The 25,622-nt window shown below is 30.1% G+C and overlaps 3 protein-coding genes across 7 annotated transcripts; 2 read left to right on the top strand and 1 right to left on the bottom strand.

The window, feature by feature from the left end:
• The first annotated feature begins 2,524 nt into the window (after positions 1 to 2,524).
• On the top strand, positions 2,525 to 5,672 carry LOC106765365 (probable protein phosphatase 2C 72). Of its 2 annotated transcripts, none has more exons than XM_022782505.1 (5): positions 2,525 to 2,810; positions 3,208 to 3,543; positions 3,770 to 3,884; positions 4,162 to 4,475; positions 4,904 to 5,672. In XM_022782505.1, exons 1-5 carry the CDS (start codon positions 2,649 to 2,651, stop codon positions 5,099 to 5,101), a joined length of 1,125 nt encoding a protein of 374 aa, XP_022638226.1. In that variant the 5' UTR covers positions 2,525 to 2,648; the 3' UTR covers positions 5,102 to 5,672. The 2 variants fall into 2 exon arrangements, with proteins under 2 accessions (XP_022638226.1, XP_014505435.1); XM_014649949.2 differs by having other exon boundaries at positions 2,529 to 2,810; positions 4,162 to 4,388.
• On the bottom strand, positions 4,287 to 9,870 carry LOC106765366. 4 transcript variants are annotated; one of them, XM_022782507.1, is made up of 5 exons: positions 9,427 to 9,851; positions 8,174 to 8,279; positions 6,324 to 6,467; positions 5,886 to 6,077; positions 4,287 to 4,420 (listed from the first exon to the last, which is right to left on the bottom strand). In XM_022782507.1, the coding sequence occupies exons 1-5, from the start codon at positions 9,681 to 9,683 to the stop codon at positions 4,415 to 4,417; spliced, it is 705 nt and encodes a 234-aa protein (XP_022638228.1). In that variant the 5' UTR covers positions 9,684 to 9,851; the 3' UTR covers positions 4,287 to 4,414. The 4 variants fall into 4 exon arrangements, with proteins under 4 accessions (XP_022638228.1, XP_022638227.1, XP_014505436.1 ...); XM_022782508.1 differs by lacking the exon at positions 4,287 to 4,420 and adding an exon at positions 6,207 to 6,225 and having other exon boundaries at positions 5,916 to 6,077; positions 9,427 to 9,870; XM_022782506.1 differs by lacking the exon at positions 4,287 to 4,420 and having other exon boundaries at positions 5,741 to 6,077; positions 8,231 to 8,279; positions 9,427 to 9,845.
• Positions 9,871 to 13,424: 3,554 nt separating this feature from the next.
• Positions 13,425 to 19,388, top strand: LOC106764744 (vacuolar-processing enzyme). The gene is given in 9 exon segments (NM_001317315.1): positions 13,425 to 13,640; positions 15,779 to 15,943; positions 16,032 to 16,188; positions 17,101 to 17,186; positions 17,372 to 17,571; positions 17,849 to 17,897; positions 18,038 to 18,244; positions 18,685 to 18,891; positions 19,100 to 19,388. Coding segments are annotated over 9 exon segments (1,452 nt in total). The 5' UTR covers positions 13,425 to 13,442; the 3' UTR covers positions 19,283 to 19,388.
• Positions 19,389 to 25,622: the final 6,234 nt, after the last annotated feature.

Consider the following 25,622-nt stretch of genomic DNA (forward strand, 5'->3'; position numbering starts at 1 on the left):
TTAAAAATAGTTAATTTTATATTTTTTACTTGTTTCAATATAATTTAACTTTGGTTGACAGGATTTAATTGATTTTTATTCGGAGTCAACTTATTCGAACTGAATTTGATCAGAATCGATCATGTACGTCCTAGTTGAATTTGATCGAATTTCGATCAAAGTTGTCTCGACATTTTGTCAAACCTAGTTATATTCAACCTTTGGTTTAACTCGATTCATCTCAACTTTAATCCAATCCATTCTGTCTTGACTTTTGTCTATGTCAACTCATCGGCTTGTTTCGACCTTGGATTCAACATGATTTATATTGACATTTGACCTGACTTAGTCGAATCCGTCTCGAACTTGAGTTAAGCCAGTTGATCTCAACTTTTGTTCTGACCAACCTATCTCAACTTTTAGTATATTATGGCCTCAAAGTTGTGTTATATGTGAAAGTAGAAAACAAAAAATAGTTTCAGTTTGTTTGAACTAATTTTGAGTTAATTTAGTTTAGACAATAAACTTTTTTTATTCACTGTAGTTTATAGTAGTGTATATAAGTGCAATTAATTTTGTCCTCCTCTATTCTTAACCTTGTGTAAGGAGTTATAGATTGAATTTAGCTTGTCAAATTGGTCTGGTTTGACTGTCTGTGTATTGGAAACTAAAATCTCACCTTTTTGTCTCGTTTTGGTTCATTTTTGCTGTTGTATATGAAGTGCTTCATGCTACTTTGGGCAAATGCTGTTCGTTAGTTACAAATAAGCATATATAGTTTACCCTTCTAATCCATTTATTCTGGTTTAAATTATGAATTTGTTCAGTCATAGTGCGAAAGCCAAAAGGGTGAGGAAAATGAAGATCATTTATGGACTGTGTTTCATTGAAATACATCACTTTCAAAAGCTGCATAATCTCTCTCAAAATTCATCTGGGGTTTGATTCTACTGCTAAAAATGGGGATTCACATTGAGGAATCCAACCGTCTTTCCAAAGTTCAAATGTCGTTATGATTGAGATGAAGAATCTAGAAATATACTTCTGCATACTGTACTGTTGTAATTTTTCTTGTACGATATCTGTTTGATATATGAATGTATCTGATATTATTTGTATATTATCCCTATCATTGGCACAATATATTTGTTTTATTTATGGAAAATGATATTTTAACACTCTTTTTTTACACCATTTTGACACTGCACACGTGTCAAAATGTGATTGGACGATTTCAAATTAAAAAAACAAACTTTGGTCTTTCTCTTTCAAACATACCCTTGCCTCAACTTTTTTAATTTGAAATCGTTCAATCACATTTTAATACGTTTGCAGTGTCAAAATGGTGTCAAAAAATAGTGTTAAAATATCATTTTACTTTATTTATATCACACTTATCAGTTGGGCTTATCGAATGATAAGATAAGAGAAGTTTGTCCTTTCACGCAATTCAAAGTTCTTCACCTGAAAAGGATCACTTCTTACAATGATGCAGATGAAGCAAGTTGTGCAACTTGCTGATACGTGTTCTTTTTTTAAATAAAAGCAACTTGTGTCACTTGCTTGATACATGGCCAACTTTTAAAAGAATAACCGATTCAGCACAATGATAGGGAATTTGTAATTTTATATTAAGTTTTTAATATAAGATGATAAGAGAGAAATTGTTAAGAAAAATATAATATTTGACTCATGCCTATTAGGAGATTAAGATTCTCAATATTACATGAAGTGGTGATCTAATCTCTTTAGCCCTTAATATTTTATTACATGCACAAGATCATTGTACTCTGATATTTTCCTTTAGTTGATATTTTTATATATTAATTTTTTTTCTTTTTCTATTAAGACGGCACTGTTAACTTTTGTTTTATTTTACTAGATTAAATATATTTTTTATCTTTTAATTTTAGTTAAAATTAAAATTAGTCTCTCAATTTTAAAAATGTATGAATTTAGTCATTTTAACCAATTTTGGTTGAATTTATTTGATGTTTCAGATAGTTCCTTAGTTAATATTGAAATAAAGATTTGTCAAACAAGATAAACAACTCAAATACTATCATGAAACACACTTAAACCATCAAATAAATTAACAAAATTTAATTAAAAAAACTAAATTCATACATTTCTAGAATTAAAATATTAAATTAGATCAAAATTTTAAAAATAAAGTAATTCTAATTTTTAAACAAAGACATGTTTAACATGAGGATCTTTCTAATGTCAACTTACCTTCTCAAATAAATTATATGAGGTTTAGAGTGTTTGGCTTTACGACAGAAAGTAATAAAATATTTTATTTTATATTTATTAAAGGTTAGATATTTGTTGATAAATGAAGATATTTTTCTGGCTGTGCATTTGTCAACTAATAAAAAAAATTAATTAGGTTGGAAAATGTATAAAAAGTTTAAAATGAAAAGTCACTCCCTTTTGAGCATTGGTTTAGAATATTAAATCTAAAAATTACCCCTTAAAGCGAGTACTGGGAAATTGAATAAGTAATCGTTAAGAGAAAGTCAATGGTTGTAGTTAAAAATGCTTCAGCTTTCAGGAATGCTATACAAGCCACCATGGATATTTATATATTGTACTATTATCAAAGATATTTCATATATATAGGTGCAGTGATTTCACTGCATTGATAAAGTTGAAGGATTAGTGAAATGGGTATCTGCATATCAGTTCCAGAAAAAGATGATGATGATGAGAATGTGACAATATTTGAAGAAAGGAAGAAGGTCCTGAATGGGAGTCAGAGACTCTTCTCTGTTTACTCCAAACAGGGTACCAAAGGACTCAACCAAGATGCTGCCTCTATTCACCAGGTTTTTTCTGCAGTTTCATTGTTCAAACATCAAACAAACCACAGAATTTCATGTTTTTCTTTTCCAATTTCTTAGGAATTTATGAATCTCAAAGATATAAGTTAACAAACCATGAGATTTTAAAATGGTTTTAGAAATCAAGCCAAGTGATAATCCTTAAAAAGCCAATCTACCTTTTCAGTGTCTGTTTTTATAAGTTTGATGTCTGCATTTAAAACAGTTTTACAATCTATGAATAGAAAAATCATGATTTTTTAAATGACTAAAACAAAAGATCAACAGATGTATTGTACATGATCATGTGGTTGGTTATGAACTGTTTTCTCTTGCTTTGTCAGTCTGATTAAGATTTGTTGAGTACATAATCATTTTCATGTGCATTTTCCTAAAAAAAAAGGGTTATGGAACGGAAGATGGAACATTTTGTGGTGTTTATGATGGTCATGGAGGGAATGGACACAGAGTGAGTAAAATAGTAAGCAGTCAATTATCTTCCCTCATTCTGGAACAAAAGAATGTTCTTGAAAAGATTGATGCTATAGAAAATGGTTGTCACAACACCACCCCAAAAAACCATGTTGGCACAATGAAAGAAAACTCAGATGCAAACAACTTTCAGAAATGGAAAGAAGCAATTGTTAGTGCCTTCAAGGTGATGGAGAAAGAGGTCAAGCTTCAGCATAATCTAGATTGCTCTGGCAGCGGAACCACTGCTGTAGTTATCATAAAACAGGTAAAAGAATTGCCGGAAACTCATCTTCTTTTGAACTCATTAGTAAAAATCACAAAGTTTTAATAAACTAATGATATTTTATTTAGTTTCTATTATAATTTTTAATAAGTTTTAGGAGAAATGACCAATTAGGAAACATGAAACAAAATCACTACACCTCCTTAATAAACTTCCTATTAATTTTCATGGTTATTGTGAAAAGAACATGATGAATAACAATACACAGGGTGAAGGTCTTGTCATAGCAAATCTGGGTGATTCGAGAGCAGTGATGGGAACAATATGTGAAGAAAAACTCGTAGCTACCCAATTGACCACGGATTTGAAGCCCGAATTACCTCGTAAGATTCTTCTTCTGGGACACCATTTTTCTTGAGGTCTAAACCTGAAATGCTTGTACTTAATATCACTTGATGGCAACACAGTGTTTGAGATGGACAAATCCACATCAAAGTTTAAAGATTAAAAATATTTTAACCTTTTAGAATAATATACTGGCAGAAACTTCTGGTTTATATAAATAACAATGCATGGAAGCTTTAAGAAGTGAATTAAAGTTGTTTGCATGCAAAACTATTAAAACCAAGTAAATTTATTTGGAACCAAATTGGAATGCAGGAGAAGCAGAAAGAATAAGAAGGTGCAATGGTTGTGTGTATGCATCAAAGGAAGAACCAGAAATCCAGAGAGTGTGGATGCCCAACAATGAACACTCCCCTGGCCTAGCCATGTCTCGATCTTTTGGAGATTTCTTGCTCAAGGATTATGGTGTTATTGCTATCCCAGATATTTCTCACCACCCTTTAGCATCAAGTGATCAATTTATTGTTCTTGCTAGTGATGGGGTAGGTGATATTTGCAGAAAAGAGTGTTATGTCTGCATGCAAGATTCAAAACAAAAAGAAACAGTTAGCAGCACACTATTTATCAGAGTAAATCATATTAACTATTTTATAAAATTAAGTAAACTCTTTTTTTGGTACATTTTTCATTTATATTTGGCTTTAAACACGTAATTTACTATATCTGAAGTTTATCTCTTAAATAAACTGTTGTACAGTTTGTCATATTAGTTAGATTTTCGAAGAGATTGTATGTTCAAAAATATTTTACTAACATTTTAAAAAGGTTGTCTAATACATATTATAATGCACACATTTCTGTTGTGTTTATCTCTTTCCATTACATCATTTATTACATTTTAACTTTTTCTTTGTTCCTAGTATAAATTGTTATACAACTTGGGTTATGTAACATTTCTTATTAGAACTTGTTCCCTGTTATTGTGTATGGAATTAGCTAGTGGAGTGCATTTTTGCCCAAGCATTCTATAAAGAACTTTTTTTTTTCTTGCTTATAGGTGTGGGATGTACTGAGTAACGATGAGGTTGCATCAATTGTGTGGAGTGCAGAGAGTGAAGAGGTTGCAGCAAGAGCAGTAGTGGAAGCAGCCACTGCTGCATGGAAAAACAAGTTTCCTTCATATATGGCAGATGACTGCACTGTGGTTTGTCTCTTCTTGCACCAGAAACCACAACTTCAGCCCTTTAAAAACTAACCTTCGTTAGTTAGTGCTCCTTCACTAATATTCTAGACACCATTTCCTCAAATCATGCTTTGTGAAAAGTCCACAATGATGTTCATTGAAAACTAGATGTTGTTAGCAGGGCCAAGAAACTGAGAAAGAGGTATTGCTTCAATCACTGATAGATATTGCATGTATTTCAGCGAGCGTTTTGTAGAGTTAATTTTAAATAAAATTGATATTCTTAAAATTAAATAATGTAATGCTTTTAGATGTTTTATTTTAAAAGAAAATAGTGATAATATACAATTTATAGCCAAACAAAAAAGTTTGCTTTAAAATTAATTTAAATAATTTATTCTAGATCCATACACTCATATAATACCGATTAGTCACTTACTGTACAAATTTATCGAATATAATACCGACTAATTCATAAGTGAAGGATCAATATGTAGTGTATTTGTCCAAGACTAGAAACTCTTCACAATAGTTCTCATTCATTTCAAGTGCATCATAAAAAATCTTATGCTATATAGTAAATACCCTCTCTTCTCAACACAAGAAAAAATCCTTCCCAGTAAAATCCAAATGCAAAATACTGCCCCATCTGTGTGAACTTGTTTCACAGACCAAAATCGGGTAGAAAGGCAAAAAGAGAGCAGTAATGGGTGAGAATGAGAAAGAGATGTAAATTTTGATAAAGGGTTGAAAAAAGAGTCACAGTATGAAGGCCCCTTTTCATCCCGAATCAGGTTGGGTTGTTATCCGTGCTTAGTTCGAGCAAGTCATCATCATAAGAAACAGGTATCCTTACTCTGTCATGAACAGAGCTACGTTTCGCTTCTCCTGATGGTTCAGGTTGATTTTGCCTTTGTAATGCAGAAAAGGGTTTCTCAGAAACATTGCCCTGAGGCCTGCTACCAAATGTAGATGCCTCCTCCCCTAAAGAAGAATTCTCTTTCCTTTGCAGAGGTGGCCTGTTAACATTTGGCTGCCTGAACTGCTTCTGCATTGTTATAAACAATGACGAGAAACTAGATATTAGAGAGCAAATTATGACATGATGAATAATCTTGGTTCTGACACAAATTCATAAGACTTGTTTAAAAGAAAACAGCACAACTCTGACACTAACCGGGCTGCTTCTTCCTGTCCTAGATAATAGGAACATGCAAAACAAACTTATTTTCATTCAATACAAACACAAATATGTAAAGTGTTTTGACACAAAACATAAAGGTCAATCACATACCTCAAACTCCTTTGCTTTTTTCATGATCTCTTTGTAAGCATTTGGTTCTCGAACCTTAATTATGTTCCACAATACCCCACCCCTTGTCCGAAATCGGCTACCATCAACAGTCTTCTGACCTCCACAGGACTGTATAGCATCCACCTGTGATTTTCACATTTGTTTATACGAGTTTACAAGATGTGTATCATATTGAACAAATCAGAAAAGAACACCAAAAACAATCTCAAATTCATTAAATCCTAATGAAACAGTAGAAACAAATATGTTCATAGGCCAAAGTATTCCAAATTTAAGCAAAAATGCCCTCAATGATTGATCCTGCAAATGCAGATATCCTGGAGAGCTGAAACGAGTTATATGCTCAGTTAAATACAACCTTCAGTCTAGTGTGTTTCACCTACATTTTGCTAATCTATCTAACTAAATCCTGACCCTCCTGGTCTTAAGGAAAATGCTTGATGGTACTAGCATGTTTAAACCAAAATATTATTTTTTATTCACCAATTTTTCCCTAATATTTGAGCCATTCAGCTATATAGAAGAAACTATACAGAGAATTCTACAACTATTTTGTGAAACAAAGATTCAGGCCATATGAAATTTATATAGCCCTCAATAAAGTAACATTATGCGTATTTAGAGAGATCCAATTTTGGCTGACTTTGTTGGCTGCTCCATTTAGGAGAGCAAGATGACGAGAAGCAATAAATATCGACCTTCAAAAGAATCAAATAATTGAAGTGGTTCATCAGCCAGGAACATCAAAAGCTCAGGCAGAGGTTTGAAATGATCTCTGATAAAATCTGCAATGTTAGATACAGCGTTGTACACATCAGACATTATGAATGGTTGTATGGCGCTATGAAGAATGGATATATTCAGCTAACAACAGGCAAATAAAACTACAACTCTGATCAAGGGAAAATATTAAAAAAAAAACTATTTTAAAAACATTGTTATGCACATTCATGCAAGAGATGAAACAAAGAGAGAAGCCAAGAATAGGAATATCTTATGATGCACAAATGCGATATCAGATAACTCCAGTATTCGATACAGCGATCCAATCATTCTAAAATTAATAGGATACACAACTAAAAATGCATAAGTGCAGTCATGCAAATCTAAATTACATGCATAAATTTTGGAAATGCTATAATAATAATAAAAATTATAAATAATTTTCGTCATAAATTAATCTCTACTATTTACATACAAGAATAGTGCTATTGATCATATTTGTATCTTCAAACCATTCATAAAGGAACAACTTTCACATTTGATTTATCAAGGGACAACCTTCCTATATTACATAAATATGCTTCATGTAGTTGTATTGGATTACATAAAATGCTTTAAAGATTTAACACTTTACAGTTACATATTGATTAAAAGCATAGCGATATAAGATGGGTGAAGCAAATAGAAGTATTATAGATACTTTATTGACACAAACTGGTGCAGTATTCAAGAATATTGGATATGTGAAACTATTTGAATTGTTCTTACACTTGCATTTCTTTTAAAATGTATTCATATAATTCAAACCACCATATCCATAATCCAATTATTACGAGCAACAAACACAACTAAAAGAACAGAAAGTGTTTAGTCGAACAATTCAGAAGTAAGTCCAGACACGTAGTAAGTCAAGATCCATAGTAAGTCAAGAAACGTAAGTAAGGGGAACTCAGCACATTCAAGCACCAACCGAAATTTCATTAGATGTTCTTAAATTGTTTTCCAACCTCTAAACGACCATGATATTTCACTCAAATGAATAGATTAACAGACACAGAAAAAGACCTTTCAACATGAAAGCAACATTTCAGTGAGGGTTCCAATACCTCACTGATGAGATCACTCAATGAAGAAACTCCAAGGCAAGCAACAGCTGTATATACCATGTATGACTTTTTCTCTTTCAGCCGCCGACATACATCTATCACAAACCTGATAGAAGAAATAAATTTATCAGAAACTGAAAAATTCATCAGTAAATAATTTAGGATAAGGATTAAGGATTGGTGAGCAGTGGTACAACGATGAGGAAGCTGTCTTGTTACCAGACATCACATATTAATAGTTTAAAACCCGAAAAAAACCTCACAACTTGCAAGGTTCCTGTCTTTTCCCATTAGTTGGGAGACTGCTGTACTGGACCAGTCATTAGATTAAGTCAAGCTGTACACATGCTACAGATTCTACTGAGTGGGTTGGTATTTGTATTTGGTACGTCTTGTGCTCATAGATACTCCTAAAGACTAAAGTCAAATGCTAAAAGTTTGGCCAACTTGATTCCTAAAAGGATAACTAGAACTTGAAAACCAAAGGAATGATGGGAAGTGTATGGTGATGCTGTGTCCTAACTTCAAACTATAGTACTGAAATTACTTTCACAACCACATTCTTTTTCTAAGAATTCAATTAATTATGTTATAAATTGTGGTGCTTATTTGAAAAAACCATCTAATATCAAAGGAATGATGGGATATGTCGGGTGCTGCATAACTTCAATCTACTGTGTTGACATTATTTTCACAGACTTAATTACGTAATAGGTTGTAGTGCTTATTTGAAAAATCCACTATCATTATCTATTATCATCAATACAATTTGGTCATATAATCTTCCTATTAAAATTCTTTTTTATTGTATTACAAGTAGAACTATTATTACCATCATAACTTTCTTTTTCTATTTGAGTATTTAACACAATTATATAATCAGACTTATATTCAATATCCAACATCACTAATTGAGTTAGAAAACAATCAAGTACAGACAGGTCGCAATCATACAAACAGACCCTTACAAAATGAAAAGAAATAAACAATTTTGGTTACGAAACTCGAAAGCTTTTCCCTCAATTCACAAAAAATACTACTGTAATTCTTGTTCAAATAAAACTAATTTTTCGAAATCCACTTGCAAAACATCATTTTCAAGCACATAGAACATCATTTTCACCAGAAAAAATGTCAGGTAAATGAAGTGGTGTCGTGAACGTAAAGTAGACACCTTTTTCTCATACTCTCTGTCAACAGCAAAAACAAAAACGAAAACCCATGAAAAGAAACAAGAGGGTAACAATTATAACCTGTTAATATCAACGGCACCGTTTATTCCTGAACCTTTTCTTCTGTTTCTCTTGTTTTTACGCCTTCGGTTCTTACTCTGCGGTTTCGTGTTATCAGCTTCCACGACACCGTTTTGTCCAGAAACATTTCGTGAATCATCTTGTTCCTGTTTCTGCTCCTGCTCCACTAATTCCCCTTCTTCAACGTCGACCATTTCAACATCGTTCAAAATTTCCTCTTCGAAAATCGCATCCAGAATGTTCTCTCCATTCTCCATTTCAAAACACTCAAGACAACTCCACTAATCGAAAACCTCAACGGATCAAATGAAAAGTTTCTCAGTTTATATATTTCACTGCTTCAGTTTCATCACGCTCCGTTTAATATCGCCGACTTAACTTAAACTCCAAATTTAGGGTAATTAATTACGAGTGCCGCATAATGCTTGGCGTTAATTATATTTGCTATGTTATATAAACTTTAAAAAACGGAATATAGGAGGAAAAACTTAGCGTTTAAATTTGATTTTTATACATGGTTTGGTTAGTGCGAAATTTTTCTACATAAAATTTGGTTGAATTGTACTATCTACTTAAATGCTGATGAATTATGAAATTTAATTCATATTTTTAAGTTTTAATAAAAACAATATTTATTTTGGTTTCAAATATAGTTTAGATGGTATTTTTAATAATATAATGTAATGATTTAGATAGTGTTAATTATTAAAATAAAACAAAATTTAATAATTTAGAGATCATATTATATTTAAGCTTTCATTATGTTAGCATGTTACATTATAAGGTGTGATGATATATCCAATTCTTGCTTCTATATGAAAGTTACTATATATACACAAACTCAATTCTTAGAATACATACTAATAATTTAAACATGGCTTGTGGCTTGTGATATAAATACAAAAGAGCTATAAACTTTTTGTAATAGTTAATTTCAAATATGCATTTAAAATTGTTTTTTAGTTGTGAGTTAAATTCTAAAAAATATATATTTAATTATTAAAATATGTTTTTGAAGCCTGAATAAAAAAAAAACGTATATATATATATATATATATATATATATATATATATATATATATATTCAAATAAATGTAAAAATATTTGCTTTCTTTAATAATGGTTTAGGATTTAATTAAGATTTTTCTTTTAGTGAAATTACTTTAAATGTATAACACATTATATTAAGAAGAAAATACAGTCATTTGAATTTGGGGTGAGTTGGAATCAATTTAATGATAGATTTCTTATATATCTTAATTTTTTAATGAAATTCATTAAAAAAATCACTATTGTTTTCCTATATAAATAAGTTGTTGATGAAATAAACTCTTCACATAGATTCTTTTGTCCAAACATCTCATTGTTGTCTTCAAATAGACAAGATGAAGAATAGTCAATTATGTCAATTATGGCTTCAACTCTTATTGTTCACACATTGCATAAGGTGGAGATTTTTTTTGGATAAGGATCAAATGGGGTTTGAAGAAAGGATTCTATTTGGCAGAATTTTTATGGTAGGTGATGGACTCATAGTTGCAAGTGGATTTTTGTCTCCTACACATACCTATATGTTGCTACTTACCACCATTCTTGTCCACTTCCTCCAATACAAATAAAAAGTATGATGAATGACATCTTTTACTATTTGAAAAATTTTGTTGATATTTTAAAATGTAATCATTTAGATGAATTTTAAAAAGGGTTTATATATAGAGTCTTAATCATGAAAGAATTTTAAAAAATAATCTTCTAGAAAAATGACAACCATGTATTTAGTGAAAGTAATGTTTTAAAATATTGGAAAAGAGAGATTTTCACGCAATCATGATCAATTGTTTGTAGAAGATGGTTCTTAGTTTCTTGTTTTGGTGAGAGTGCAAGCCTTTCTGCCAAAGCAATGCTTTCTTGAGCAATTTGAATACAAATAATACAACAAATCCTTAATTTTAAGGTATTTTGTAATAGGTTTGATTGGTGCTATGCTATTTTCTAAGACAAGCCAAGATGGTCCCTCCATCGCATGGGATCTATTTCTCATTTCTTTTAATAATACTAAGAATATTTAATAATAATAATATGTTAGTGTAGATGTATTTTTTGCAATTGACATAATATCAAATAAAGCAAGCACCAAAGTAACATAATTTCCTTTTGCGCCTTTCAATAGATTTAAATAAAATAAAGCATATGAAAGAAAACACACAAAAATTACATCACTTGGAGTGAAATTCCTTGTAATTACTTAAGGGTGTAGTTAGCAAATAAACAAAATATTTTGCTCAAGATATAATAAGGAAAGAAAAAAAACATTTACTTCATATACGCAAACCCATGAGTCCAATTCTAAAAGAAAACATTGGCCCAACTCCTTTACAAAATAAACATCACCCTTAATTTTTTTTTTCTCTCAAAATATAAAAGCCTAAAATTTCACTTTCTTACACTAAGAAGTAACTTTTTGTTTTGTTAAAAATTAATTATTAATAAATAAATACTACAACCTAATAATACCCTTCTAAATAATTAAATAATAATATCAATACTGGTGGGATCATCTACATCAGTCTAATACTTGTCTTCTTTTTATTAATTACATAAAAAAAATAGAATAAACACCACTTAACGCAACTAATTTAACGAGTTAGACAGAATTGGAATTAATGGACTAAACACAAATGGATTTAATTGCCAGACACAACTAAACTTGACTAGAAAAAGTAGATAGAATTTTAAACGGAATGAACAGTGTATTTTACAGTTAGCCAGTCTATTAAAAGACCATTAATTAAGCATATGAATGTGTTAATAATAACATATTAAATTACTTTTCATCCCAGATAATTTCATATAATAAATAATTTAACTTTTCCATGTTTAAATAATTAAATTATCAGCTTTAACAAATCTTATTAAAGCAAACAAAATGGGAAAAAAGGAACTAAACCTTAAGAAATTTAATTATGACTCAATCAAACGAAAAAGCAATTATGTGATATTCATCAAAACCTAATTGATGAAGTTAGCATCATCTATGTATAAGGATAATAAATCAAATAATGTAGTGTTTATAAAATAACCCAGTGGGTATGTTGTTTGTTTGATATTGACATTGACATTGAAATCAATGTCCAATCAAAAGAGACCCTTGAATATGAAAATGCTATTATGGAAAAGATTCCACATACAGATAAGTATCTACTGAATGCAAAAACTGTTGAAGGCAACAGTGATGCATTCCAAATGAATTATTCTGTATCTTTATATTTTTTTTATGAGATATATTTTTTTTTATTCCAAGAGTTTTATTATTATGTTACAAATTAATAAATTGTATAATTAGCTTTTCTTTTAAATTGGAAAGATCTAATTTAGACTCTGGTTTAGGGTTAATGGCTTGACTGATTTATATAAATCATTATAGGTAAACAAAATATTATTAAATATTACTATGTTAAAAAATTAAATGAAAATGAAATTTATAAAATTGAAATCTTAGATATACAAAACTTGGAGTGAAAATTTGTAAAAAAGAGTAAAACAAAAGTCTTAACATAAAGCTATCAATAATTCAGTTATAGGAATTTTGTCCTTTAGAAAATAAAAATGTTTATCGGAGGCAGAAAGAAGCATGAATTGAGAGTAACAGGCCCACATATTATTCTGGTTATGATTCCAGGCCCAAGATTCTATAAAAAGAATCTCGCAACATTTTTATTTTTTAATTTTAAATTTTACATATATTCAATTTTCTTAACAACTTACGTTGATAATAGTGAGGAATAAGTGAAGTGCCATCGATGGCGTAAGGGAAAAAGGCAAGGTGGGTCCTACGGTGAAGCTTCCCTTGTGAATATAACCAAAAATAAGGAAGGTATTCAATTCGTCCCCCGCACGCTACCTGTAACCCAACCTTCCCAATTCGCAATTATTATTTATCTATATAATCCCTCCTTCTCTGTTCAAACTCCCAAATCACAGCTACTTACCTCACTCTTTCTCTCTTTGCTCTTCCAATGGCCACCACCACCACTTCTCTTTCCACGCTCTTCCTTCTCTTCCTCGCAACCGTCGCTCTTGTTGCCGCTCGCCGTGACCTCGTCGGAGACTTCCTCCGGCTGCCGTCTGATTCCGGTAACGATGATAACGTCAAGGGGACGCGCTGGGCCATCCTCTTCGCCGGTTCGAACGGCTATTGGAACTACAGACATCAGGTCCATCTCTTTTTTACTTGATTCGACTAGTTTTGATGCTTTTCTATTTTCGTTTTATCAGAAATTATTTCAGCCGTTCGATTGTGAATCTTTCCACAGAACATTTTAGATTCTATGCTTCAGAGAGTGTACACCGTCCGATTCAGGACAAATGAATCTCTGATCCTTACCGGTTTCAAATGACCTACTGAATAAATAGACGTGACAACTTGCTACTGACGTTCCAACTGACTCTTTAGATATCAGTTTTAATATTCAAACAAACTTTCAGTTTAATTAAACAATTTATTTTTTTCAAAATTCAGTAAGAATAAAAATATTCGGTAAATTTTAATTTAATTTTCTAATTTAAATTTAAACGAAGATATATATGTATGTATGAATTGCAAATACTGTTAACAAATCCGAACTAATATACTATGATATAGTTTATGTCTCTTGTAATAAAATTTCAGTCGTTTATGATGACGTAATATGAACAAAATTTAAATATCTGATTTTTGGAATATTTTTAATCTTAACAAAACGTAATAAATCAACTTTTAAATTTGTAAAAAAATAAATGTTGATAAAATATTTTAAGATATGTGGTATGAGAAAATCTGCTTGAAATCTCGTATTAAAACATAGTAAAGTAAAATATCATATTAAGTCAATAAAGTACAGAAAAATTAAAATGATATTTTGAATGACTAAATTGAAGAATTTTAAAGTATAAATATTCTGTCAAATAATTAAGAACTAAATAAGTAATTAAACCTTATTATTGCTATTGTTATAAATAGTTGCGTTAATAATTTCAAGTTGCCTCTTGTATGTGGTAGTTGAACGAAGGGAAATCCTCGCATGTTTGTGTTTTGAGTAACTTTGCTTTGCCAAGTACTTCTTGTGTTCTTGCTAACATCTTATTATAATCAGCAATTCTCTTGCATGACATAATACCAACCTAAACTGTTGACTTTTAGTTTAAAATTAAAATATAGAGAATAATTGCACACTTGGAGTGTCCTTCAATTATTGAAAAGTTGCATTTATCTCCTGTACTTTAATATTAAAAACATACAGATATGTATCTTATTCTTAGGAGAGTCACTCAGATGGAGGTTTTCTTTATCAAAAAGGGTGTGACTAGGATAGCAATAACTCTGAGGGAGGCAGGGCATTAAAACAGAAACGCTGATAATCCACTCTAATTTTTTTTTTTTTACTAAAATACATCCGAATTTGATTTCTCATAAATTTATTTTTTAACTCATTATTGTATTTTATTATTTATGTATGATGAAATAATTAATATTTTTTTAATGTGATTTGATGTGTCTTGTATTTCTGTCTGTTTACATTCTCACTCAACAGCAACCACCTCTTTGGTGAACCAACACGACGTAATAACTTGTGCGTATTTTTTTTTTCTTTAAGACATTATTATAAATATATGTTTTATGTATTATGGTTTTAAACGTTTTGTTTTTATGCTGTCATTACTTTCCTTTAAGAAATTCAATTAATGATATTTACATATTTAATAAGATTCACGTGAATTTCATCCAAAAGAGTGAATCAGAAAAATAAAACATGATTAACATTTTGATACTAGTAAAATATATTATTGATACCGTAGACAGCACTCAATCTCAAATTAGTGCCGTTTACGAAAGTGACTGCAAGTTAGTCTCAATGCAAAATCATTTACAATGTTATCTCTGAAAAAATTGAAAATTATTGACACGTTCAAACACAAATTATGATACCGCTGTTAATTATATGTTAAGTTTGGTCCCTGTAGTCAATATTCTATCATTCTGTGATATACAAGTCATCATGCTGAAAAAGTGTTTTGAATCATCTTCTATGTCTTAATTGTGATTTTTTGTCATCTTAATTGCAATCTTTATGATTGGATCGTAATGATTTGAACGGAGTTTATAAAAATAGACTAACATAGGGAAAATGATTTAAACAGATAAAACTTAGTCGGCTCTCATCTTAAAAGGATACAAAACTTTCATCTTTAAACCCGTTTCCTGTTTCGATGATATGCACACGGGAAAAAATTCTCTGGACTCCCTTAATTTAACACAATTTTCTGTATTGCATAATTATTTAGTTTTAATGTAGAGTTTTTCTTGTTGCATCAGGCCGATATTTGTCATGCCTATCAAATACTGAGGAAAGGTGGCCTGAAAGAAGAAAATATCATTGTTTTTATGTATGATGACATTGCATTCAATTGGGACAATCCAAGGCCTGGAGTCATCATTAACAAACCAGACGGGGATGATGTTTATGAAGGAGTTCCAAAGGTATTTATGTTAGGCTTTTCACTATCCAATATCTTCTTGCTATTTCTAGTTTGATAGGGTCTAATATGTGGATTGTTTTTTATGGTAGGATTACACTGGCGAAGATGCTACTGCTCATAACTTTTATTCTGCTTTACTTGGAGATAAGTCGGCGCTTACCGGTGGCAGTGGGAAGGTTGTGAACAGTGGGCCCGATGATCGCATATTTATATTCTACTCTGATCATGGTGGTCCAGGGGTTCTCGGTTAGTAGCTCTAAGTTCTCTCACAGAAAATTTTAATTACAGTCAAGGATTGTGTTGGTTGTATATATGGGTTTCAGCATGGTATAGGCCAGGATTGAGGTTATTACTTTTGTTGTTTGGTTGATTTTGTGTGTAGATTTATTTGATTATGCCTGTGTAGAACGAAACATCTTAGTATTTCAGTGTCAAGTATGATTTTCCCGAAGTGATGTTTGTGTTCTGTGGGTGATGGATACGACAACTTAGTAAAGTGAAAGTTGCAAACAGATAAATGATGTATCTGAATAGAATGAAATATTTCAAAATGTTTTTGAAATTTTTTTTATCTCTATTATTTTTTTCTTAGTAATGATGTATTTTCAGTTAGAAAAACATCATAGCTGGACGATATCACAAATTTGTGAATTGATTACATTACCCTAGGATCCGATTGTCTATTCATCAAATGGTATATTCATTCATCATGTCTAATACAACCTCTGTTCATAATTTCTGACGGAGACATTTCAAAGTGTGCTGCAATGAAAATCATTCACTGTGATTTTGTAATCCTAGTTTTCCGTTAGATAATATTTTTCATCCTTTTCTGATCAGAAAAATATTGTCATCCTTTTTCTAGAGACTAGTATATGTCCCATGATTCAGTAGATTGAACGGCATCTCTGTATACCTCTTTTGAATTCTTTTTTAATACGTGTGGGTAACATGAAGGTTAAATCACAGTTACCAGAGCAAAAGGAATATGGAAAAAGGAAAAAAAAAAAGGGAGACAGGGGTGGAATACATGGTCTTTAGTGTTTTCGATATACTATTTGTTTACATGACAAATTGGTTCTTCCTACTGACAATGTTAATATCTGCTCCTTGCTATTTCTTACTTCATTTTTTTTTGGATATGTGAATGGATTTTAGGGACGCCTGCTGGTCCTTACATATATGCATCTGATTTGGTTGAAGTATTGAAGAAAAAGCACGCTTCTGGAACGTATAAAAACCTAGTGAGTTTCTAAAAGTTCTCATTTTTTAAAATTTGGATATCATTGCTGTTTAGGTAAATAATCCCCCTCCCCCTTTCAAAAAGCTGTCACTGGGGGCTTTGGCTAAGAACATAGTAAGATGTTTTGAACACAAAATAAGCTAATTTGAACGCACTAAGTCCTTTGATTATACAATGGTGGTGCAGGTATTTTATTTGGAGGCATGTGAAGCTGGAAGTATTTTTGAAGGTCTTCTTCCTGAAGATATCAATATTTATGCAACAACGGCTTCGAATGCCGAAGAAAGTAGTTGGGGAACATATTGTCCTGGGGAATATCCTAGTCCTCCCCCAGAATATTCAACCTGCTTGGGTGACCTGTACAGTGTTGCTTGGATGGAAGACAGGTATGTACATCATAGGCAAAAACAATTAGATCATAAATGATATCAATTATCATGCAATACTTATATGCTCATGACTTATGTTTTCACAATGGAGTTGTTAATGCATGTGACTATCGTATTGTGTGTTTGTTCTTGGAGATGCCTTTTATAATAAAGTTGTTTTTATTTATTTTTGCACTTGCTCTGTTTTTGCTGTTAGATCAGAAGAACTGTACTTTATTTAAATAATTACGTAAATTGCATGGGATTAATTTTATTTTTCTTTACTTGTGAGCAGTGATAGACACAATTTGCGAACAGAATCTTTACACCAACAATATAAAGTGGTGAGTTCTTGTTTTTAAATTTTTTAAATTAAATGTTATAAATATAAGAATATAATTCAATACCTTGATATTCATTGCTCAGTTACAAGTGAGATGTGGTATGAGTTGTAACTGAGGCTTTATTTATCCTGCCTTTACAGGTTAAGGATAGGACTCTATCTGGAGGTTGGTATGGCTCTCACGTGATGCAGTATGGTGATGTAGAGTTTAGCAAGGATACTCTCTTCCTGTATTTGGGTACAGATCCTGCAAATGATAATTTGACTTTTGTGGATGAAAACTCCTTATGGTCATCTTCAACAGCAGTCAACCAAAGGGATGCTGATCTCGTCCATTTTTGGCATAAGGTATCTTGTTTGTGCAATATTCATTCTTTTGGTTATGAATTAATTGCTTGATCATGTTCTCACCGGTGAAAACCAATAAACATGTCATATGCTGTTAATGGGAACAAAACATATTGTTTGCTTAAACCAATACTCAGTGTTGAGATAAGTGGGTGCGTCAATGCACGGGATATCATAACCATATATTTGAAGTACTAGTAGAACTGAACTAGCCAGATATTCATACGAGGAAATGATCTAAAACCGATAGATCTGTAAAGTTTTGTGCATCTTATGCCTTGGTGCTACTCGCCAGTAGTAACCCTTTTTTTTCCAGGAATGTTTTGCACTAAACCACTAGAAGATAATGGTTGTAATCTGATGACACATTTTATTTTGTGGGTGATAAAGTTTTGCTTATTGTATTTTATCTTAATTTCATCTACACTGTTTTTTGCCAGTTCCGCAAAGCTCCGGAGGGTTCTCCTAAGAAAAATGAAGCTCGGAAACAAGTTCTGGAAGTAATGTCTCACAGAATGCATATAGACGACAGTGTGAAACTTGTTGGAAAGCTTTTATTTGGATTTGAAAAGGCTCCTGAAGTACTGAATGCTGTTAGACCGGCTGGATCGGCACTTGTTGATGACTGGGCCTGCCTGAAAACCATGGTATCATTTTTTTTATGAGGCCAATATGATAGAGAGATTTTGTCATAAATAAGTATAGTGTAACAGAATTAGATTTTCATTACTTTTTAGCTTGAACCTTGAAGCAATGATGTTTGTGATCTCTGAAAATGAACAGAGTCGGGTTTCTTTGGTTCTTCACTTTGGTTTAAGAGAAAATAATGGTCATCTTAACTTATTTTCAATGCAGGTAAGGACTTTTGAGACACATTGCGGATCCTTGTCTCAGTATGGGATGAAACACATGAGGTCCTTTGCAAACATCTGCAATGTAGGAATAAAGAAAGAGCAAATGGCTGAAGCCTCAGCACAAGCTTGTGTCACTGTTCCTGCCAGTTCCTGGAGTTCTCTGCAAAGAGGTTTCAGTGCATAATTCCTGTAATGTTCACCAGTAAAGATAAAAGCATGATTATTGTTACATTATGTTATGTGGTTGTACATACATATCTTGTCCCGCCTCTGTAAATGCAATTGGGACACTACTAGGAGTTCCATATATTTTAGTTTGGCATATATTGCTTGTGTTTGGAAACCTGTTGAGAATGGATGAATCACATCACAAACGTGACAAATCACATTTGAAACGCAAATCCAAACACGTAATGCAACTCCCTTTGTATAAACCCATCCATTTATGGCATTAGGAGGATGAAGCGCCAGTTGCTTTGTATGCAAACACAGGGTTATGATCTGTTTCGATTCAATAGGTAACAGCCAGATCGGGTTTTCCCTGTCCAACATTTTGTATAATTATTCTCTGGTACAACATTTGATGTAAAAATTACTGTTTAATATTAATGGGGACATTATATTTCTCCTTTATGATATTTGGACTCAACTATACTATACTATTGTCTCTTGTTTTTACTTACTTTTCCAGTCTTACAAAGTTACTATTTAGTAAAAACTCAAATAATTTACAACATTAATTTCACAATCTAATCTAGAAAGTTTAGCTAGAACTTGGTTTCATAGATCACGACTAGCTTCTTGTGATTAAAACTAGGTAAATAATATAATGATACTCACATATAAATAAATTAATATTTCGTGCCATTAAATATCGAAAACGACCTTTAAATAGTACGGTAGCTATTACCGAACATGGGAATAGCTTAAACAATTTTACCCAACCTTTTATCTCCGTCAACTTTAATCTCTTTCGTATTTTTCAATTATCCTGATATCATAATTTTTTTTTAAGTTATCTTCATCATCTTACATTTAATTAGTGCTGGCATAATTCAACAAATTGTACTAAACTATAGTTATCAATACTATAATATATTTAAAAAAACTAAACTATTTTTTACTAAAAACTAATTAATTGTTTTATAGTTCAGTTTAAGAAAATTGAACTTTTTATAGTTTGAGTTTAGTTAATTGATGAACTGTTTCTTTTTTTATATTTTTATTCAATTGCTTTTCGGGAAAACTTATCTACTCTTTCTTAAAAATGAATCACACTTTTCTCAATGTATTATTTGCTATCTAAAATTTGTCTTTTAAACCTACAATTTCTTGCTCTTATATGATCATGCATTTTGTATGCTTTTTGACTCAATGATTTCAAATATTCTCATTCTGAATGATAGAATCTATAATGGGGTCACATGAAATAGTGTAAATATTGTTTCTTTGAGGGTGTTTTATACTCTAAGCATTTCTTATATCAGACCATTATCTGCATAAATTTAATTCCTTGTTGCTGATATTAACTCCATGTTGTTGATGCTGATATTTCTAATATTAATTAAGCAATTAATATGTTATAAAAGTATAAAATCTAAGACTTGATTTTTTTCTATGAAAGAAGATCAAGAATTTATGGTACAGAGGACAACAGTTTTTGCTAATGCTTTATTTATCCCTTTGTAATGCATTAATTATCTCTCTGCCCCTAATAAAAATAATTCATTATATTTGTTATATTTTTTCTTTATGTACTGCATAATTTATTGGATAAAGATACTTAGACAACATTTTCTTGACAACATTTGAACATCATCATACGTGTCATTGTGTGATTGGTCCATGGTGGTGTCATTGTGTCATTTGGACCAGTCACACAATGACACGTATGATGATGTTCAAATGTTGTCAAAAAAATGTTGTCTATGTATTATTACCCTAATTTATTCACATCACAACACAAACAGTTTGATCTTGGAGTTTGGTGTAATAATTTGATCTTGGAAAGAAATTGGATCAGTTTAGTAAACTGCACTATAACTCAACTAGAAAATAGTTCAGTTAAATTTTTCTGAACTATTTTTTAGTTCAATTTAATTTACACAAACTATTTTATAGTTAACTATAAATTTTTGTAATTTTTGTAATATAGTACAGTTTGGTATACTTTGTTCAACCCTACATTTAATTATATATTTCTTTTTATTTTATAATATCTAAACGATATTTCCCAAAATAATGGTATACGTAATTTTATTTACCTTATAAATTAAGAATCATTATAACTCACTAAATAAATTATTTTTTATGAAATATATCGATTTAACATTTCAGAGAGATTTAACTGTTACATATAATATGTCCCATTTTATATTTTAACACGTAGTATAAAATATACTTCATCTTCTCTTCATTCACCAATAAGCACTCATGCCCCTTATAAGAAATCTCTCAAATATCACATTTAAACCTTTTTTCTCTTGGGAAGTAAAATAAATTAAATGCTCACACGTGACCCACCAAATTTTTCTTCAAAAGACAAAAACGCAGGTCATGTTTTACTCAAAATCCATTGATAATTCCAAATAAGTAAACGAGAAAACAAAAAGCCAATATTTTTACAAAATCCATCAACATCCCAAACTCTTCAATCCTGCAATCTGGATCAACCCACAAGGTAAATTTCATAAAGCCACACTCCCCTAAACCTATATTATCTGTTTATTTTTCTTCCAATTCATGCACTTTTGGATTCCCTATTTATAATGTTTAAAATTCTAAGGTCAGTAAAGGTTTAAAAAACAAACATAGAGCATTGATTACTCATGGTTGGTGCTTTTTTTCTTCTTAATTTATCTTATTTAGGAATGGCTATGAGGAGCAAGGAAATTATCTCAGCAGACAGGGATATGTACGATATGAGAGAGACTCATAACAATAATAATAACAAGAATGGTATTATTAATGGACCAGTCTTGGAAAAGGAAGAGGCAGCAATTTGGGTACCCAAGTTCATGATTGGTTTGACCAACAAGGAGAAGGAGGAAGATTTTTTAGTCTTCAAAGGTACAAAACTTCCTCCAAGACCCAAAAGGAGGGCTAAATTCATGCAACGCAATATCAATGTAAGCCTTCACCATTAACTCTTTTATTTTACATTTTCCACCACTTTAATTTAATTTCCTACTTCTTTTAACATAGGATTTCATCATAATTACCAGAAGTGCAAAAATAAATATATTTTTTTTCTCAAATAAACAACCTTATATGACATGATTAATATTTACATCTTTAATTATTATTATTATAAGTAAAATTAATAATAATAATAATAATTTTATAATTTGCATTATCTTTCGCTTAATTTAAACAATTTCGTTTTCTCAGTGTTTACTCTCTTTGTCTCTCTTTTTTTTTTTTTTTATTCCGTAACTTCCGTCATCTGATCCAAACCATTCATTCCAATTAGAAATATTTAAATCTAATTTATTAGCGTAAATAAACAAAGAAAAGCTTCCATCACGTGACATTAATTAAGGATTTGAATGAAACGTTGTTGTATGAGTTGTCATGACAATTAGAAAAAAGCTGAAAAAGTTATTGTATGACAAAAATAATAGTTAATACAGTTTTTAAGTAACCATATTATATATATAACGTTAAAATGTTTTCTCTAACGCCTATTTAATTTCTAGAGAAAGATATTTAAATACTTAATTTTGGTATAATAAACATTTTAAAATTCAACTACTTCTCTCGAAGATGTTAAACGGGTATCCTTATTCACGATAATAATATTTGCTGGGTCTATATTAAAACATTTTTAACGTTATTTAAAGGTTTTCATTTAGTTATATGTTATTTGCACTTTAATATCAAAATATTTATTATTATAAAATATTTTTTTAAAACAAAATATACAATTTTAATATTATTTTTATGGCTAAAAGATTATTCAAAACGAAAAGGTCCTAAATTTATTATAATATCAACATACTTCAATATATTGAGTTTATATAACTTAGGTATTATACTTATTACTTTAAACATAACTCTTGCAATATAAATGTTCTAAATGATTAACATAAGCTTGAAGCATGTTTCTACAAGCATAATAAAACTAAAAATATCCAATCGTAGATTGATTAACTTTAAAAATCAAACTTTTCCATATTCTTTCAAATACTCGTGGATGTGATCTTTATCCAATGAAAAAAAAATATTAAAAAAAAAAGAGCACTAATGTAAAATAATATCATTATCGTATTTAACATTATTATTATTATTATTATTATTATTATTATTATTATTATTATTATTATTATTATTATTGAGTGTGTTGCAGATGGTAAGTCCAGGTACAAAACTAAACAAACTTTGTGTGGAACGATATGAAGTTAGGGAGAAGAATATATCGAAAAAGGTAAGACAAAATAATTATTTAAATTTTTTCAACCACTAAAAAAAATATCATTGTTAGATACGGTGAAAATCCGTATATAACCTCTAAGAAATTAGGTTAATGTTATGCAGAAAGCAAGAGGGTTGAAAGCAATGTGCAATATGGAATCTGAATCTGAATCTGAGTAGAAAGAAGACAATAACAATCAATGGAGTTGTTTCTGTGTGGTCAAATGCTATCAGAAATTTTGAGATACTGAAGCATGGTAGAGTGATAACAAATTCAAAACCAAATATTTATTGCTTTTTCTTTAATCAGCCTTACTTTTTTATTTATTTATTGGATATTTTATTATAAAATACTTTTGTTTTTCTGATTTTTTTTTTCTTTCATGGTTATTCTTTGTGTATTGATTTTCAATTTTTTTTTATCGATATGCTAACATAACAATAATCTATATCATTATATAATTATACAAAGAAGATTCACAATTTTCGTACGCATTTTGCTTTTAATTTTTTTTACTATTTTATAAGTTTTATCCATTAAATGATTTTTTTTTAATTTAACCCTTTTTTTAAATTAAAATAACCATAGTAAAAAATTTACCTACAAAATAAATAAAAACTATCTTTTATTACAAAAGTTATTTATATTTATTTTTATAATTATAATTGTATTAGAAAAAAAAATTAAACATGTGTATAACACATGCTTTCATTAATAATATATAAAAATAGGAGTTTTATTTTGACTTGTTGTAGAATTATTAACAAAATTATTTCATTGGATTGTTCGTCATCGTTTTGCTATAAGTTTAATCGATCAACCAAATTTTCGAAAATTAAAAGGTTTTTGTAATAAACTACATAACAAATAAAAAATAAGTAACATAATTTGGTGACCTCATTTTTTTTTTGTTTGATAGTGATAAAATTAACTTTTTTTTTTCAAAACAATTTAATTACTTTTTATTTTTTTGGTAATTTTTTTCAATAATATGTGACAGGTAAAAATTGTTAAAGTAAAATTGTCTAGAAGGATTATGGACTGTTTAGCAATTAATATTTTAAAATTTAATTTACAATACTAAACAAAATGTTCTTTATTGAGTAAAGCTTCTAAAAAATGTATTACTAAAAATAAGGTTGAACAAAATAAGAATTTATCAATACAAATCAATTTTAAATGATAATAACAATAATAATATTATATCGTTTATAAGACATTGTTTAAACAAACAATGTATAACAAAAGAAAACATTTAAGTGTACGCATAATTGAATACTGAAGCTTAAGATTTTATATTCAAATAGTATTGAACATATAAGCGTCCAAAGAAAAAAAAAATATAGGAAAAACTTATCAAATAATGTAATGAAACTCAAACTGTTTTATGAAATAAGATTTTTTAATAATCTGATTCCTAAATGATATACCTATCAAACAAGTTAACATGTGTTAGTATGTTTTAAGCACATAATATGTCTTAATGTTTATCACCATTTAAAACATTCATTGTATGTATGAAAAAAATGTGTTTAAAAAATAGGAATGTTTGAAAAGAAATAACGGAGAGAGGAGTGTGAGCCGGAGGAGGAAGAAGGATATCAAGGAAAAAAGATAAGGGCAACTCGGTCTTTTCCAAAATTTATGGGAGTGCGGGATGAAATGTACAAAGGTATAGGAAGAAAGAGCAAATGAAAGTGTTGATTTTCTATCTTCTTACACACCCACTCACAGGGGTTACTCCCTGTACCTTCCCAATTCCAATCCACACCCTCCCATTCTATTTTTACCCTTTGTTCTATTTTTTCTATTCCAATTTTATCCTTTAGCAAAAATTTATATTTAGAAATAAAATTTTATAATTTTATTCTCCCACCCCCACATAACCTATTTATTCTTTTTTTTTATTTTCATGCTTTCGTCTTCACGCTTTCTTTCCAGGAATTCTTTGTTCTATTTTTCTAGAAATTCTTTCTCCCATTCTTCTTGTATTTCAAGTGATAATTGAGATATCGATTTCTTCTGAAAGAATTTGTCCTTGAATTATTATATCTCTGCATTACATTGGTGTGGTGGTGTTGTATCCAACCTTTAAGCAGTGATCCTCTTC

The sequence above is a fragment of the Vigna radiata genome, chromosome 6, assembly GCF_000741045.1.
Source record: "Vigna radiata var. radiata cultivar VC1973A chromosome 6, Vradiata_ver6, whole genome shotgun sequence".
Classification (NCBI taxonomy): Eukaryota; Viridiplantae; Streptophyta; class Magnoliopsida; order Fabales; family Fabaceae; genus Vigna; species Vigna radiata.

What these genes read in the sequence shown, in the direction of transcription:
- LOC106765365 (XM_022782505.1), top strand. Translation starts at nt 2,649, where the DNA reads ATGGGTATCTGCATATCAGTTCCAGAAAAAGATGATGATGATGAGAAT. An exon ending in ATGCTGCCTCTATTCACCAG is followed by an intron (nt 2,811 to 3,207) that starts GTTTTTTCTGCA and finishes CTAAAAAAAAAG; the next exon opens with GGTTATGGAACGGAAGATGG. An exon ending in GCAGCACACTATTTATCAGA is followed by an intron (nt 4,476 to 4,903) that starts GTAAATCATATT and finishes TCTTGCTTATAG; the next exon opens with GTGTGGGATGTACTGAGTAA.
- LOC106765366 (XM_014649950.2), bottom strand. Translation starts at nt 9,683, where the DNA reads ATGGAGAATGGAGAGAACATTCTGGATGCGATTTTCGAAGAGGAAATT. An exon ending in GGTGCCGTTGATATTAACAG is followed by an intron (nt 8,280 to 9,426) that starts GTTATAATTGTT and finishes TTCTTCTATCAG; the next exon opens with GTTTGTGATAGATGTATGTC. An exon ending in TGAGTGATCTCATCAGTGAG is followed by an intron (nt 6,468 to 8,173) that starts GTATTGGAACCC and finishes TGAAAATCACAG; the next exon opens with GTGGATGCTATACAGTCCTG.